The 17845-nt window shown below is 44.1% G+C and overlaps 1 protein-coding gene across 1 annotated transcript in view; it reads left to right on the forward strand.

Annotated features, from left to right (window-relative positions):
- The window catches only part of NID2 (nidogen 2), an 83350-nt gene extending 65743 nt beyond the window's left edge, over nucleotides 1-17607 (forward strand). Inside the window, exons 15-21 of the mRNA XM_081938657.1 lie at nucleotides 4277-4446; nucleotides 5679-5808; nucleotides 8209-8380; nucleotides 11174-11331; nucleotides 14714-14837; nucleotides 15327-15439; nucleotides 16825-17607. Of these exons, the coding sequence (XP_081794783.1) occupies nucleotides 4277-4446; nucleotides 5679-5808; nucleotides 8209-8380; nucleotides 11174-11331; nucleotides 14714-14837; nucleotides 15327-15439; nucleotides 16825-16835 (878 nt within the window). The 3' untranslated portion in view covers nucleotides 16836-17607. The remainder of the gene's footprint in view (nucleotides 1-4276; nucleotides 4447-5678; nucleotides 5809-8208; nucleotides 8381-11173; nucleotides 11332-14713; nucleotides 14838-15326; nucleotides 15440-16824) is intronic.
- Nucleotides 17608-17845: the final 238 nt, after the last annotated feature.

Genomic DNA, 17845 nt, shown 5'->3' on the forward strand with positions numbered 1-17845 from the left:
GTGCTACACTTAGAAATGCATATATGTGTGTGTGTAAAATCCAATTCCAAACTGGTGCTCCCTTTTAATTAATTAAGGGAATTTTAAAAAAAGAAAAATTAATGGGTTTTGGTTAAAGATTTAGTGTAGTTCAGGTGGAGGAAGCGGAGATTTAGGGGTTTTTTAGTTAGTTGTTTTTTAAAAATTTGTAGGGGTAGGGGTTGTGGGGCGGGTGGGTCAGGTCAGGAGCAATGAGAGAGCCGGGTCTCCAGGTGTGGTCGCGAGCAGAAGGAGCGGAAGGGAGGAGGAGGGGGAGGATATCGTTCCTATACAGGGCTCTTTAATTCCAACGGTCGCAGGGAGGGGCAGATACGAGGACAGATTAAGAACTTATAGTCGGTTGGGAGACCGTGGATGCTGGTTACACCCGGTCGCTTGTACCAACCCCCGCGTTCTAGGTGGTCAAGAGTTACAGACCCAGGGCCTGAGGCTGTTGTTATGCAATGCGAGGTCCGTTGTTAACAAGGCCCCCCTCATTCACGATCTAATTTTAGAGGGGGAGCCGGACCTCGCGGGAATAACGGAGACCTGGTTGGGCCACGAGGGAGGTCTTCCCCTCGTGGAAATGTGCCCACCAGGCTACCGAGCATTTCACCAGCCCCAGGCCCAGGGAAGGGGCGGTGGGGTGGCAGCAATTATTCGGGAGGACTTAGAGCCGAGGGAGTCTACTGTGCCACAGACGTCCGGATGTGAATCCCTTGTTGTGAAATGGGGCCCTGGGAGACAGTAGGGCCTGCTGATAGTATACCTGGCTCCTCGCTATACATCAGCGGCCCTGCCTGAACTCCTCGAGCTGATCGCATCGGTGGCGGTTGAGACCCCCAAACTTTTAGTGATGGGGGATTTTAACCTGCCATCAATGGGAGAAGCATCAGAGGGGGTTCGGGAGTTCATGGCTTCCATGACAGCCATGGACCTGACTCAATTGATTCAGGGCCCGACACAAGAGGGAGGACACACCCTGGACCTTGTTTTTGTCTCTGGCCAGTGGTTGAATGATCTGGGAGGAGGGGACTTGACCATCACTCCCCTGTCATGGTCAGATCACTCACTCCTTCGTCTTGACTTCCCTGGTGCTACCTCCCGCTGCGGGGAGGCGGAACCGGAAAGCACTAGATGGTTCCGCCCCAGGCGCCTGATGGAACCAGATAGGTTCCAGACGGAGCTTGGGCCACCTCCTGTAACCTGGACCCACCCCCGGGTAGAGGACCTGGTGGTCGCGTGGAATAATGCGACTACCGGAGTCTTGAACCAGGTGGCGCCTTTGCGGCCTCTCCGGCGGCAACGATCCACCCTGGCCCCTTGGTTTACCGAGGAGCTGAGGGTGATGAAATGCCGCAAGAGACGTCTAGAGAGTCGTTGGAGATCCTCCCGTTCCGAATTTGATCGAACACAGGCACGAGCCCATTTAAGGACGTACCTTGTGGCATTGAGAGTGGCCAAACGCCAATATTGCGCCACTCTCATTGCATCCGCAGAGAACCGCCCTGCCGCCCTGTTTCGGGTGTCCCGCTCCCTCTTGTTTCAGAGGCCGCGGGAGGCCCCTCTACAGGGCAGAGCAGAGGAATTTGGGAAATATCTGCAGGATAAAATCGCTCAAATCCGGAAGGATTGGGTCCCTGTCAGTGGTCCAATGGAGACGTCCGTGGCAAGTCTTGAGGAATCGACCTGGGAGGAGTTTGACTTGGTTGCCATCGAGGATTTGGACAGAATGCGTGGACGACTGCGACCCACCACATGTTTATTGGACCCGTGCCCCTCCTGGCTTGTACAGGCATCCTGGGAGGTTACACGAGACTGGCTCCTGGACCTAGTGAATGTTTCGTTGAGTGAGGGGTCTCTCCCGGCCGCCTTGAAAGAGGCGGTGGTGAGACCCTTGCTCAAGAAGCCTTCCCTGGACCCTTTGGAGCTGGCCAATTATCGTCCTGTCTCCAACCTTCCCTTTTTGGCGAAGGTTGTAGAGAGTGTGGTGGCTTACCAGTTTCCACGACATCTGGAGGAAAATGATTATCTAGACCCGTGCCAGTCCGGCTTCCGCCCCGGTCACAGCACGGAGACGGCCTTGGTCGCGTTGGTGGATGATCTCTGGAGGGCCAGAGATAGAGGTTGTTCCTCTATCCTGGTCCTATTAGACCTCTTGGCGGCTTTTGATACCATCGACCATGGTATCCTGCTGTGCCGGCTGGAGGGGTTGTGGGTCCGGGGCACCGTTTTGCGGTGGTTCGGCTCCTACCTTTCTGGCCGGACGCAGCGTGTGTTGGCAGGGGAGGAGAGGTCGACCCTACGCCCCCTTACTTGCGGGGTACCACAGGGGTCGGTCCTCTCGCCACTCCTGTTCAACACATATATGAAGCCGCTGGGTGAGATCATCCGTGGTTTCGGGGTGGGATATCATCTGTATGCTGATGATACTCAGCTGTACTTTTCCACCCCGAACCACCCCAACGAGGCCGTCGAAGTGATGTCCCAGTGTGTGGAAGCCGTACGGATCTGGATGGATGACAACCGACTCAAGCTCAACCCCTCCAAGACGGAGTGGCTGTGGGTACCGGCTCCCCGGTTCAGCCAATTAATTCCATCATTGGCCATCAGGGGCATTCTACACGCCCCCGTGGAGCGGGCGTGCAATTTGGGCGTCCTCCTGGATGCCCGGCTGTCCATGGATGACCATGTGACAGCCGTGGCAAGGGGGGTGTTCCACCAGGTTCGCCTGGTGCGCCAATTGCGCCCCCTACTGGACCGGGACGTTTTACGCACAGTCACTCATGCACTGGTGACGTCTCGCTTGGACTACTGTAACGCTCTCTACATGGGGCTTCCCTTGAAATGCACCCGGAGGCTACAGTTGGTCCAGAACGCAGCCGCGCGGGTAATTATGGGGAGTACTAGGTACTCCCATGTGACACCGTTCCTGCGCGAGCTGCACTGGCTTCCTGTGGTCTATCGGGTGCGTTTCAAGGTTTTGATAACAATCTTTAAAGCACTCCATGGCTCAGGACCTAGTTACTTGCGGGATTGTATTCTGCCCCATACATCCCTGCGACCAATCCGCTCGCACATAGAGGGCCTCCTCCAGGTGCCGTCCACTAGACAGTGTCGAGGGGCAGCGCCTAGGAGTAGAGCCTTCTCTGTGGCGGGCCCAGCCCTGTGGAATGACCTCCCTCCGGATATTAGGAATACCTCTGACCTCCGCTCCTTTCATATAAAGCTCAAGACCCACCTATTCCAAGTAGCTGGCCTGGCTCAACTTTGATCTAACTATATCGCTCCTGACGGGTTTTTTATTTGGGTATTTTAATTTTAATTGTATTCAATTATTTAGGGGTTTTTAAACATTGTGATTTTAATTGTTTTTATTCATTAGCCGACCTCCTCCTTGTACATGTCTTGGTATACGTCTTTGTTATATGTATGTCTTGTCTATATATGTATTTCATATGTTTTATTGTACGCCGCCCCGAGTCCTTTGGGAGAGGGTGCGGCTAAGAAATAAATATTTATTATTATTATTATTATTATTATTATTATTATTATTATTATTATTATTATTATGTAACAGTTTAATAATGTTTACACCTCTTTTGAATTCCAGAGTAATGTTTGAAGCAGCTTTTTAATTTAAGTTTTAAAATTCCTACAGTCTTATTAAAAAGCAGCTATAGTACTGACATAATCCTTTATCTTAGCAGAAAGTTGCCTGGCCTATAGAGTTGTCCTTGTTTAGCAGCCACAATGGGGACTGGCAACTCAGTCAGTAAACAAAGCGGTCCTTAAGTAAAACTGCAACTCTGCTTCTGATTGCCTTCAGCTTTCCTTTGCTTTACAGACCTGCAAATATTGTAAATGCAAGGATTGATTGTAAAGTTATTTTTTGATCGCTGTTGTAACAGTGAACAAGGCAGTTGCTAAATGAGCACAACCTGTACGTTTCATGAGTAAATGTAGAAACTCAACAAAAAATAAAATCAGGGGTACCACAAAGGTAATCAGCAGGAGGCAATGCACTGGGAAAACACATTCTTTAATAGCTCCAAGGGGAAGTGCCATTGAAATGAACTTCCTAACTTAGAGAGCTTCATATGCTGGAGAAAAGCAGCATATTTTCAGCAATCATCCTTCAGAAGGAGATGTGCAGTAAGGCAGATGTTGTGATCTAGATTGCCAGGCAGACTGGCCTTGGGTGGAGAAACAGGTCTTTCATTCTTGTGACCCAGTGATGTCTCACTTTTGTCTACAGGCCTTCCTAGCGTCCCTCCTCCAACCATCCGTCCGACTCCGCGTCCTGAGATAATTCTTCCTGGATCCGGGACATTTTTGCTCTATGCTCAGGGCCAGCAAATCGGTTCCTTGCCACTGAATGGAACAAGGTTTAAGAAGGAGGCAGCGAAGACGGTTCTTTCACTGCATGTAATGTATTTCTATGCAAGGTGGAGCAAGTCTTGGGAGGAGGCTGGGTTTTAGTCAAGGAGGTTGATGGAATTATGTCCATTAATGAAACAGGGGCTCCAAGAAAAATTTGTTCTTCAACTTCCTTTTTTTGTGACCTCTTTCCAACTTCAAGTGCTAAAAATGGGTGCCATGGTTTCCTGCTGTTTTGAAGTGGGAAATAGCAATCAAGCGATCACGGATGTCAAACTCAGTTTTATTGAGGGCCGTATCACGGCAGAGGTGGGTTGCTCCCAGTTCGGCCCAGATTGGGCGAACCAGTAGTGGCGGCAGTGGGAGGTTCCGCCCACCCGCCCGGACGCGTCTGTGCGTGCGCAGAAGCGTCGCGAGAGAGAGAGCATGCGTGCGCACGAGCGAACCAGTAGTAAAAATAATGGAAACCCACCATTGCATCAGGGCTGTCATGGTGGACTAGGTGGGCGTGGCGGACTGGGTGGGCATGGCCAGCTTGATGCTATTCCCTAAACTCTTGGCATGTTTCCTCTTTGCACTGGGTAGACTGGGCTGAAGCCATGCAGGCCGGCCTCTTACGTTTTCCAGGACGGCCCTACGGGCTGGATCTGACCACATCATGGGCCAAATCCAGCTGGTGGACTTTGCGTTTGAGACCCCTGAAATAGATCTATAGGAGTGAAAACACCCTATATCACTTTTATTCCAAACCCAGATGCCCCCAGCCCAAATTGCAGCCCATCTGTGTGACATTTAACATCGTCATACAATTGGAAGGGCCCATTGGAGCTACTGGCTCTGTTCCACAAAGAAATTCAAATTACAAATAGACCTTGACTTACAGCCATAATTAAGCCTGGAATTGTGTTCATAAATTGTTATAGTCGCACATAGAGACATCATGTGATCAGACTTGCCTTTATGACCATTTTTATAACAATCACAAATGGTGATCACATGACCATGGGACACTGCAAACAACTGTAAAGTTTAGCTGGTTGCCAAGTGCCCAAAATGACACTTCAGATGCATTTATAATTTAAACAAAGCTGAAGTCCGCTATGTCCAATATAGTCCTCAGTTACATTGCTCATTAAGATCTACAAAAATCATAAAAGAAGACAGCAGATAATATAATAATTGCGTAATTAGGAGCAAAACGCTTTTTTCCATGAGCAGGCCATTGGGATAATTGTAGAACTGGTCATTATTTCGTATATGTTTTGTGTTTTTCATTATAGGGTTCCATCATGGTAGGCATTGACTATGACTGCAGGGAGAAAATGATCTACTGGACAGATGTTGCAGCACGGACTATTAGCCGGGCAAGTTTGGAACAGAGTGCAGATCCAGAGACTGTCATTAGTTCAGGTAGGAATTTGAGATTCCCTGGATTAATATAATCCATAGTTGGGGTTGTGAAGGAATTTTCTCAGCCCAAACCACATTAATTTCTGCCATCCTGCTTCAACAGAAAACCTGCATATGTCTGTATGTGTATTTTCTCAAAGAAAGCATTCATCTCCAGGATTCAGCACATGCAGTAGCTGGGAAAAGGTGCTGTGGCAAAAAGCCAACCTCGCATACCCAGTGAAAAGATTTTTTGGGGGTAGCAGAACAGAAAATGCATTATAAAGCAGCCAGACAGACAGCTTATTGGCGCAATTGGTTTTAAGCCACCCTCATGTATTCAGAGGATTTCTGCTCTGAGGCAAAGCAAAAAATATTTGTTTAGCCACGTGTATTCATAATAGTAGAGTAGCTTTTTCTTGTTTACATACGCCCAAATTAAACACACTAATAAGGGCAATAAACAGAAAAGCGCCCTTCTCCATTATGATATGAATTACCTTTTTGTCTCATTGTCTTTTGGCCTCTAGTTAATCATTTCTAGAGACAGCTTAAACAGCGCTAGTCAGTTATTAAATGTACACTTTCATGAGATTTATTTATATTGTAATTTCCATTCAAGAAGTTTCAGGCTGAGGTAAAGTTGTTTCCTGTATCAGCTGACAGGTAGGGACACGTGGGATGATCCTCTGGTAGAACTTTATCTTAGAATAACTTTATTGTCACTTTAAATGTAATACAATACAAGAGCAGAGTTGGAAGGGACCTTGGAGGTCTTCTAGTGCAGCCCCCTGCCTAGGCAGGAAACCTTATACCGTTTCAGACAAATGTACATTAATTGACATACATTAAAATGAAATTTCATTACATACAGCTCTCAAAAGGTCACCGCCTCCAATATACACTACCTAGACGTGACAAATCAAACAAATAAATACAAAATTCTGCATAGATCCACATATATTCTATGACACAGAGAAACACCTCAGTCTAGTTCAGATGTATACATGAACCTGGCAAGAAAAATGAACCTTGCAAATTTACCAGGCGGACGGCATAGCTGCTACAGAATCTGGTAGTCCTGCTAGAAATACTTCAAAACCTCCTCCCAGAGGAGAGAAACAGAAACAAACCATAAAGTGGCTGTGTGGGGTCCTTAACAATGCTTTGAGCTCTAAACACATAGCACTTATAAGCAGTATCCTGAATGACAGGAAGTGAGCTTCCTATAGTCTTCTCGGCTGTCCTTACCACTCTCTGTATGGATCTTCTATGTGAGGCGCTGCTGTCACCAAACCAAACTTCCGTAGGAAGACCCACATACAGCTTCCTTGTCATTACAAGTAGTCCTCAATTCATGAACATAATGGACCACTTGGAGTCATAATCACGTGACCGACCTGATTTTACAATCTTTTTATGTGACAGCTGTTAAGCAAATGCTGAGGTTATTAAACGAATCCACTTAGCGTGGGCGAGCTCTGCTTAAGTCCTGTCCGTCTTGTACAAATAAACTGTCAGGGTTCCAAATAGCATCCAAAAGTAAATCAGAGTCTGCAGCCATCTTTTCTTTTGGGTCTCTGGCCTGCCACAAACACTCCCTTCCCAACCAAACCCGGAGCTGTAAATAATATGATAATGGTGACCAGAACTGCTTCTGATTGATTTCTTTTCCAAAGGACAGGGGACTTAATAGTAATTAGGAACTTGGAGGAGGAAATTGATGGAGATTGCTTTCTCCTTTGACAATGTCTTGGGCTCTTCCAATTATCAGACGTCTCAATGTGAGTCACTTCCCTAAGTGATGCATCTGGCCCGTGGGCCGCAAGTCTGACACCCCTGGACTAGAAGACCTTCAAGGTCCCTTCCAACTCTGTTATTCTGTAAATTCTGTAAGATAATCACAGATAATCACTGTGTTCACACCTTGCAGGTAATCAGGATGAAGACCCATCAACTGCATATGTACAACCTGCTCAATTTAACCTTGAGGTTAATTTTAACCTCGCTTCGTTTTTTCATGGTTGAATAGATGAAGCATGCTGTATGAACACAGCCAAAAGGAGGCATAGAGACAGGTGTTTTGAGCTTCTATGACTAAGGATGGACTTGTACGTCTTTCTGGTCCTAATCCAGCATCCTAAATAGCACGCAACACTGATTTAGGCTTTTATTGATGTTACACATTGGACAGGTTTGAGAAAACACAGATCCAATACACTCACATACTGGCAGCCACAGTCAGAGATCTGTGAAGAATGAGGAGCATTAAACACCACACTGAACAAGAAACTCTATACAGTAAATTGTATAACAGCTTGTGCCAAAATTATTTATTTATTGAATGATTTATTTAAACAAGCCCAATGATTTAGTGTTCTTAAAGTCCGGTAAATGCTTTGCTTGTTTCCCCTCCTTTAGGGCTGATTAGCCCAGAAGGTCTTGCCATTGACCATCTCCGAAGAACCATGTTTTGGACAGACAGTGGCTTGGACAAAGTGGAGAGTGCCAAGCTGGATGGCACAGAACGGCGAGTGCTTTTTGCCAGTGACCTTGTCAATCCCCGTGCCATTGCAGTGGATCCCATCCATGGGTAAGTAGCTGAGCCTGTCTTGACGGTGCCTCCGCTTTGGGCAAAGAAGGAAAAGACAGAACAAAACAAAAAGTAGTTTATATACATTTATCTGCACATCTATCATTTATCAACTGAACGTAGTTGGCATTACCGGTAGTCCTTGACTTACAGATGCCGTTAGAACCAGAAATCTGGCCATGTCATTACTGTTGTAAGTTGAGCTACCCATGAGACTGTTGTGGTCAGCCGGCAGCCTGTAGAGCTGGCAGCTGAGTCAGACAGTGAGGAGGTTGGGGAGGAACATGGGCCAGTCCTGGAGTCTGGGGAAGGCTCGGACGAGGGCTCTGCATTGGAGGCAGAGAGGTGGCCAGGGTCATCTGGGAGTTATGTGCTGCCTCTGGAGCCTCCAGAGTCAGACAGCAGTGAGGCAGAGGAATAGGCTCCCTACATTCCCAGTGTTTGCATGCACAGAGCTTCCAGAAAGCAAGAAAGTTAAGACAGAAGGGACGACTCAGGAGTAAAGCTTGGAGGTGATTGGCCCCTCCCATAGGACATAAAGGAGGAGCAAAGGCACATGAGCCTTTGCAGGAAGCAACTTGGTTCATGCTGATCAGTTTACCTTCTGAAGCTCCTTTTTGACTCTTTGCTCCATGTGGCCTTGCCAAGCTAATTGCCAATTAAGTCTTTGGCAACGTTTCAAGGAAGATAAAGATGGATGCTTATCAGCCTTATCCCTAAGGTCTTTGGCATCCTACTGTCGGACTCTTTGCAACTGTTTGGGACTCATTACGGTCTGTGAATGAACATAATTCACAGCCTTTGAAATAAAAAGAGGGTTTTTTGGGACTAAGCTTGTGCTTTTTACGGTATCAGGAAGCCTAGGTCAGAACAGAGACTGGAAGTATTTTTCTGACATTTGTTTGCCTCCGTTACGTGAAGGTGGCAGTCATTAAGCAAATGCAACAGATTGTTAAGTGAATCCACTCATTGCAATGATATGTTTGACAGAAACTAGTAAAAAAAAAACTTATGAATCACAGTCATGTAGTGACGATACTTCTTTACCCTGTGCTGACGGATGATCTCACCCAGAGGCTTCATGTAGATCACTGGTGTCAAACGTTGCCATCACATGACGCTTTGCAATGTTTTTACCCTTTCTTGGAGCTGGGTGGGTGTGGCCTGCATTTGACACATCTGGCTCACAGGCCGCCAGTTTGACACCCCTGATGTAGATGTTAAAAGAGGAATGGGAGAGAATAGAGTTCTGCAGCACCCAGCAAACAGTAGCCTAGGACTAAACCATTCTTCCCCCTATACCAGTGATGGCTAAACTTCTTTGGATCGTGTACCAAAGCGCGGGGAGTGCACCCATAATTCTATGTGTATGACCCCAGCACGCATGCATGTGTGATCCCCCCCGTGCATATGCGTGTGACCAACGCTCCGCTCCCCCTTCTGCTTTTGGCATGCTTTTTTCGCTCTCCCCAGGCTTCAGAGGCTTTCTAGGAGCCTGGGGAGGGCAAAAACAGCCTATCCCCCCCCAGTCCCTCCAGAGGCTTCAGGAGCTTCCCTGAAGGCTCCAGAGGGCAGAAAACGGCTCTATGAACAAACCGGAAGTCACTTCCCGAACTTCTGGTTTGCCCATAGGGCCGATTTTTCATGCTAAGGCAAAAAACGCCCTTAAAAGAAGGCCAAAGTTAGCTGGCCAGCACACGCATGCACACTGGAGCTGACAGGGCAATGCCTCTCGTGCCCTAATAAATGGCTCTGCGTGCCACCTGTGGCATGCATGCCATAAGTTCGCCATCACGGCCCTATACTGAATAGAACCAACCCTGAAAGAAAGTGAGGAGCATTGTGGATTCCTCCAGAAGGATATGATGTTTGATAGTGTCAAAAACCACAGCAAGATCAAGGAAGGTCAGGGTGGACCTAGTTGCACCCAAGATCATCCTTACGTGTGATCAGTGCTGACTTGGTACAGTACCTTTGCTTGAATTCCAACTGAAAAGGATTCAAGTAATCTGTTTCTTCCAAGACCCTCTAGAACTGGAAGCCAACTGCCCTCTTAGCAATATTTCCAAAGACCAGTTGAAAATTGTCCAAATCTGCTGGATTGAATAGTGGCCAGTTTATTCATTGTGCTAGACATCAAACAAATCATATTCTGCCTTAGGATTAGGGATGATTTCATAATGAGCATAGGTTCTTAAAATAGACAAGTATGATTACCGCTTCATCTAAAAGGGGGGGCTGAGATGAAAGATTGAAACTGAGAATTGTCTATTATGCTAATGCGATGCATTAAGTTCTCAGATGATATAAATAGCATGGTGGGAACATCATTAAAAGTTTATTTTTTAACAATTCCATTCCATTCTCCCACTCATCTTGTATTTAGAGCCATTGGCAAACATAAACAATATTGCTTTAAAAGTGACAAAATCATGCTAAAGCAGTCTCCTTTCACTTGTGCGGATACATGATCTGCAGTCTATCCCTTCTGGAAAGAACTGGGTTAGGGAAGGTTGCTTTAAGTAATAAAAACAATTAAAACCAAATCCAAAGCAACTGATGTGAAATTCCTAATTATTCCTGCAAAAGTTCTTCTCCTTATGGATACGGGCTAGCGACGTGTCATGTAAGTCAAGATAGTAGCCTAGGACAAGTTTTGTGAATTATCTATCTCTAAGCATGAGATTGTTCTCTTGGGAAGAGGCATGTAGTTGACAGATTCCATATGTTTTTTCCCTCTTCTCCCTTTGCTTAACTGCTTTTTAAGCATGGCCAATCTTGGTTGCCTTTTAGGAATCTTTATTGGACAGACTGGAATCGGGAAGCTCCCAAAATCGAGACATCAACAGTGACTGGAGAAAACAGACGGATTTTGGTCAACCAAGACATTGGGCTGCCAAATGGATTGACCTTTGATCATTTTTCAAAACTGATTTGTTGGGCAGATGCAGGTAACATGGATTTTCTTGAGAGAAAGGAATGGGATTTCTGCATAAAGTATCCCACTTCTTGTTTTAGTTTAAAAAAAAAATCCAATTGAAGGCTAATCAACGGCTGTATGGAAAAGGTGGACAGTATTTTGAATCAGACATGAGCCCGAGGGCCCAGTCTCTTCTTTTGCAGTCCCTGGCCCTTTAACCTTGTCTTCTCCAGTGTAGAGACAAAAAGGAGCTTTTTTCTTACAGGCTTTGTGTGCAAGCATTTTCGCTTGTTTTCAGAGTGAAGGACTTGTGTTCTTCAGGAAGACAAAATGCAAAGGAGCTCTTTGTCTAATGCTTTACTTTGTACAGGAGAATGAAGCTGAATAAAAAGTGGGCTTGAGATCAAATACTAGAGGGAATGTGCATGTGCGAAACACTAAATGAGAAATGTAAGGCAATTGGACATCCTTAATCAAAACAATTGTATCTCACATGTTCCATTTTTACCCAAGGCATTTAGAGATTAACATAAAGTCATATGCACAGAGCTATTCACATTTCCTAGTTTGTAGAAGTATAATCACCACCCACATCCTGTAGTTAGAGTGAAAAACCCAAATTTACACTTTGCTTTTTAAAAATGTTATCTTCCAATTGAGCTGAAATAGGATGTTCTAAATCTGCATTATCAAAATGAATATGTTTATTCAACTGTAAAACCAAACAACTATATGTCGGTTTAATCCAGCAGTTCAGAACTCTGTAAATCAATGAGTGGGATCCTATATCCTGATACATAATGTAATCACTTATTTTACCTTAGTGTAATGTGTTATGTGAACCCACATAGAATGATGTGACTGAAAAGCTCCAGTTCCCTCTATATTGGCATCAGAAACTGAAAGGAGTTATCATCATTATTCTGCTATTATTTTCAATATTTTGAATTAGAATCAAAGTCTTGTCAATCTTTGTTTATATAACTTGGAACAGCTTCAAAATCAGATCTGTGCTGGATTGGGTACCCATGATCAGCAATCATACTGATGCTGCTTGGATGCAAATCTTAATTAAAAGAGATAAGAATCTGCCTATGTAAGTGTAAAGGTTGTTATACTTTTCTCTGAAAAGCAGAAAAGATCAAACTGTTTTGATCAATATGCAGTGCTTGCCAAAAGTGTACCAAAAAGCCTTTTTGCCCACCATGATGCCTTTCTAATTGAAGCAATAGAACCTTAGAAGCCTTCCTGGGATTCCTACACCATAATCTATATGTATAAAAGCCAAATACCACTCACTCATCATGAAATCTCCAGAACTGTAAAGCCTACAAACTTGAAATTTGACACATATGTTCCTCTTGGTTTCTAGGTGCTCGCTAAGAAAGGATTTTTCGAAATTACCATCAGATCATCAGTATTTCTTGTACAGTAATTAACATGCTCTGATGCTAAGGAGTTCTACTCCCCCTCCCCACCTGAAAAGAACTCTGTTCCAACTGCCAGTTGCCTCGCATTCCATTACTTCAGTTCAAACTGGCAGATGTTCCACTCCAAAGCAAGATAGTTCAAGTCGTGATTTGTCATAATTGGGATGATTATGGCTTACAGCTCATGAAAACCCCAAATCCACAATCTCGGAAAATTAGAATATTGTGAAAAGGTGCAATATTCTAGGCTCAAAGTGTCCCACTCTAATCAGCTAATTAAGCCATAACACCTGCAAAGGGTTCCTGAGCCTTTAAATGGTCTCTCAGTCTGGTTCAGTAGGAATCACAATCATGGGAAAGACTGCTGACCTGACAGTTGTGCAGAAAACCATCATTGACACCCTCCATAAGGAGGGAAAGCCTCAAAAGGTAATTGCAAAAGAAATTGGATGTTCCCAAAGTGCTGTATCAAAGCACATTAATAGAAAGTTATGTGGAAGGGAAAAGTGTGGAAGAAAAAGGTGCACAAGCAGCAGGGATGACCACAGCCTGGAGAGGATTGTCAGGAAAAGGCCATTCAAAAGTGTTTGGGACTTTCACAAGGACTGGACTGAGGCTGGAGTCAGTGCATCAAGAGCCACCACACAGAGATGGATCCTGGACATGGGCTTCAAATGTTGTATTCCTCTTGTCAAGCTGCTCCTGAACAACAAACGTCAGAAGCGTCTTACCTGGGCTAAAGAAAAACAGACCTGGTCTGTTGCTCAGTGGTCCAAAGTCATCTTTTTCTGATGAGAGCAACTTTTGCATCTCATTTGGAAACCAAGGACCCAGAGTATGGAGGAAGAATGGAGAGGCACACACTGCAAGATGCTTGAAGTCCAGTGTGAAGTTTCCATAGTCTGTGTTGATTTGGGTAGCCATGTCATCTGCTGGTGTTGGTCCATTGTGCTTCATTAAGTCCAGGGTCAACACAGCTATCTACCAGGAGATTTTGAAGCATTTCATGCTTCCTTCCACAGACGAGCTTTATGGGGATGCTGACTTCATTTTCCAGCAGGACTTGGCACCTGCCCACACTGCCAAAAGCACCAAAACCTGGTTCAATGACTGTGGGATTACTGTGCTTGATTGGCCAGCAAACTCGCCTGACCTGAACCCCATAGAGAATCTATGGGGCATTGCCAAGAGAAAGATGAGAGATATGAGACAGAACAATGCAGAAGAGATGAAGGCCGCTATTGAAGCATCCTGGTCTTCCGTAACACCTCAACAGTGCCACAGGCTGATAGCTTCCATGCCACGCCGTATTGAGGCAGCAATTGCTGCAAAAGGGGCCCAAACCAAGTATTGAGTACATATGCATACTTATACTTTTCAGAGGTCCGATATTGTTCTATGTACAATCCTTGTTTTATTGATTGCATGTAATATTCTAATTTTCTGAGATTGTGGATTTGGGGTTTTCATGAGCCATAATCATCACAATTATGACAAATCACGCCTTGAACTATCTTGCTTTGCATGTAATGAATCTATCTCATATTAGTTTCACCTTTTAAGTTGCATTACTGAAATAAATGAACTTTTGCACGATATTCTAATTTTTTGAGTTTCACCTGTATAGCATGCAAAGACAATGGCAATACAACGGATACTGCCATTGTCAGTTTTAATATGGGAATGAGCATTCTGTTTGTGAGAAAAGGATTGCTTCCCAGCACATCTTCTAGAAAAGGATGATATTGATGACCATTGCCAACCCTCAGTCTCATAAGGTTGCTCTGCCATCAGTACCCACAAATGGATCAAATGACCTTTCCCCTAGGAATGTCTGTTCACATTCTGGACATTCCTTTTCAACATCACAACATAATAAATCTAATTCTATAATCAAGATGATGCAGTTGCAATTATCCATTGGAGCAAGAAAAACATGTAGACAGAATTTGATTCCTGATCTATGTCTCTTTCTTTGAAAAGGAACCAAGAAACTGGAGTGTGTATCACCCAATGGAACAGGAAGGCGGGTCATTCAGAATAACCTCAACTATCCCTTCAGCATCGTCGGCTATGTCAATCACTTCTATCATACAGATTGGAGAAGGTAGGATCTTGTCAAAGTTTAAAGATTCAAATTAAAAGACACATCTAGAAATCCACTCCATCAAGTGTGTGATATCTTTCTTATGAGGGCGATGTATTCAGAGTAGAAAAATTGCAGACCAAGTGGGCTTTCCCCAGGAACCATATATAGAAAATATTTGGGTGAGCAGTTCCTTAAAATGTAGTCCTGCCAGGACAAAGAGAATTGAGGTAACCCTACTGAAGAAATTTGCAAAATTGTAGGTTAGGATTTTGGGTTTGTTCCTTTTTGTGGAAGGAGAGGTTTCAATTTGGTAATAAGGGTGTGTGTGTGTGTGTGTGTGATAGAAACAATTGGCTTTCTCTCCCTTAATCTAGTTTTTCCCCCCAACTTTCCAAACTGGACTCCTGCCCTTTGAAGCTCTGATGCTGTCCTCTGCAAATATTAAACAGGTCTGACTCCGCTTAGCTTTGACACAAACCTCATGTGCCATTCAATTCCTTTCAACAGGGATGGTGTTATAGCTGTGAACAAAGACAATGGTGCTTTTACGGGCGAGTACCTTCCAGATCAGCGGACACATCTCTATGGAATAACCGTAGTTCATCCATACTGTCCAGGAGGTAAAAATTAGGAATTAACTGTAAATGTTGGGGCAGGATTTAAGGGGAGGAGGGTGGAGGGAGCAGAACTTAATAGTCCCACATCTTTGCTCATGGAAATTTCTTTTCAGGAGTGCATCAGAACCATTAGCGTTATAGGAAACAACCCTGCATTTATTTATCTTGCTGATCTGCAATGGTCTGGGCTAACATGACAGGATTTGAAAACCATGTCTTAGTTGCCTTGGTAATAGGCATTCCCTCCCTGCAGTTTAGAAAGCTTAGAGTAATCAAAATGGCCTCCTGAAGAGTTACGTGGTTGTGGGATGCTCCAATTCCTGTGATCCCTGGCTGGCCAGGATTACCTTGCAATGGAGAAAATGTCATCTATACAATGGGAAAGGGTGAAAGTCTAAATATTTTATGTCTGTCAGTTAAATCTGTGAAAACAAACCTCTTCTCCGGGAACTGTTTAAACATTTGACACAATTATAGCAAAAGGAGAACATTCATAAATTCATGTCAAAAAGCTGTCTTAGTGCTTTGAAGCTGTCCGATTATTTTATCGGGAGGCACACTTGAAACTGGAGAATTATTCTGAATCTCTTAAGTCACTAATTCACCTGACAGGAAAAGACAAAAGATGGATTAGAATACAAGACTGGCTATTTTTCTTCTGTTTTTATGCCAATCCTGACCTGCTCCAAGCCGGACACAGCAGCTGAGAAAGAATACAGATAGTCCTCAACTTAACAACCACAATTGAGCCAAAAATGTATTGCTAACGAGACAGTTAAAATCAATTCTACCCCCTTTTATAACTCTTCTTGCCACAGTGGTTAAATGATTTATCTGCGGTTAATAAAATGGTGAAGTGAATCTGGCCTCCCAGTTGATTTTGCTTGTCAGGTCACAAAAGGTGATGACATGACCACATAAATGCCATAAATATGAACCAGTTGCCAAGCGTCCAAATTTTAAAGATAATTTAAACACATTTTGATCACTAAATGAACGGTTGTAAGTCGAGGACTATCTGTAGTCTTTTATCATTCATGGAGTCCCTTCTAGCCTTGATGAGATGCTGGTGCCTATAGACCAGGGGTGTCCAAACTTGGGAACTTTTAAGTCTTGTGGACTTCAACTCCCAGAATTCCCCAGCCAGCATGGCTGGCTGGGGAATTCTGGGAGTTGAAGTCCACAAGACTTAAAGTTCCCAAGTTTGGACACCCCTGCTATAGACTCAAACATTCGTTTTGCAGTCTCTGCACAAGGAAGCTCATGGGTCAAATAGGAAATGGCAAGAAAGAACTGCACTATTGGTTATTGGTCACATATTGTCTATGTGATCCATCATTGTCAGACGGCAGCAGCTCTTATGGTATCACATTTATTTATTTTCGCAGGAAGAAAATAAGCTATTAAGTGGAGGGAAGGAGAGGAAATAAATTCCACTATGGCAGCTGGAAGAGTTCCACTTCCTATCATTATTGCACACCATGCAAAAGTCTCCTCCGGCTGTATCGGGACTGTTAATATGTATTGGAGGGAATTAATGGTTTAACTTAGAACAAAATTATCTAGTATTTTTAAGTTATACCTCAAATCTTTACTACTGTATTTTTTTTCACAATGAAAACAATTTTATATATTGCCAAAAATGGTGCTATGACAGGGGAATGAATATATTGGTGATATATTGGAGCAACATTGTAAAAGAAATATGACCATATAAATATAGCCTTACTCTATCACTATTTTTTTTGGGGGGGGGGGGATCTTTTAAAAAAGTGGAATGGGGTGGGGGATAAGCCATCTTAGCTCAAACAGGGAAGAGTCTAGAATGACTTCTGGAAACACTATATGAAGCAGAATGGGGGAAAATGAGTTTCTTTGCCTGTTCTTAGGAGTCATGCAAAATTGCTGGAAGTATTTTAGAAAATTTAATGTTCTGCCACCTCTTGTTGTTTCTGACTTGGTGCATTACTTTTTAAGATTTATGTAAGAATATGCTGAAATGTTTCAGATTTTCCTTCCACTCTTCATATTCTGGGACTGCATGAGAATATTTGCGTGTGTGTTAATATCTGACGGTAACTGTTTGCGTGTGTGTTAATATCTGACGGTAACTGCTAATGTTTTATAGGCTATTCCATGAATTCAATAAAAAGGCTGAATTTTTTTTATGAGGCCACTTGAGTTTTGTATTTGACAATCTGCCGGGAATGCTTTTCCTAAGCGTAAACCACTGAACTGAGGAGGTGCAGGTAAAACACTTCAGATTCACGAGAGGAACTGTACCGCAATCTGGTTAACTAAAACACACACACACACACAAAATCTCCCCTTAGCTCCAAAAAGCACATAGAAACAAACTCTACACATGTGCAATTTCTTATGAACAAATAAAAGGTGAGAAAATGGCCA

Source organism: Natrix helvetica, assembly GCF_964273705.1.
Source record: "Natrix helvetica genome assembly, chromosome: 1".
In the NCBI taxonomy this organism is placed as follows: Eukaryota; Metazoa; Chordata; class Lepidosauria; order Squamata; family Natricidae; genus Natrix; species Natrix helvetica.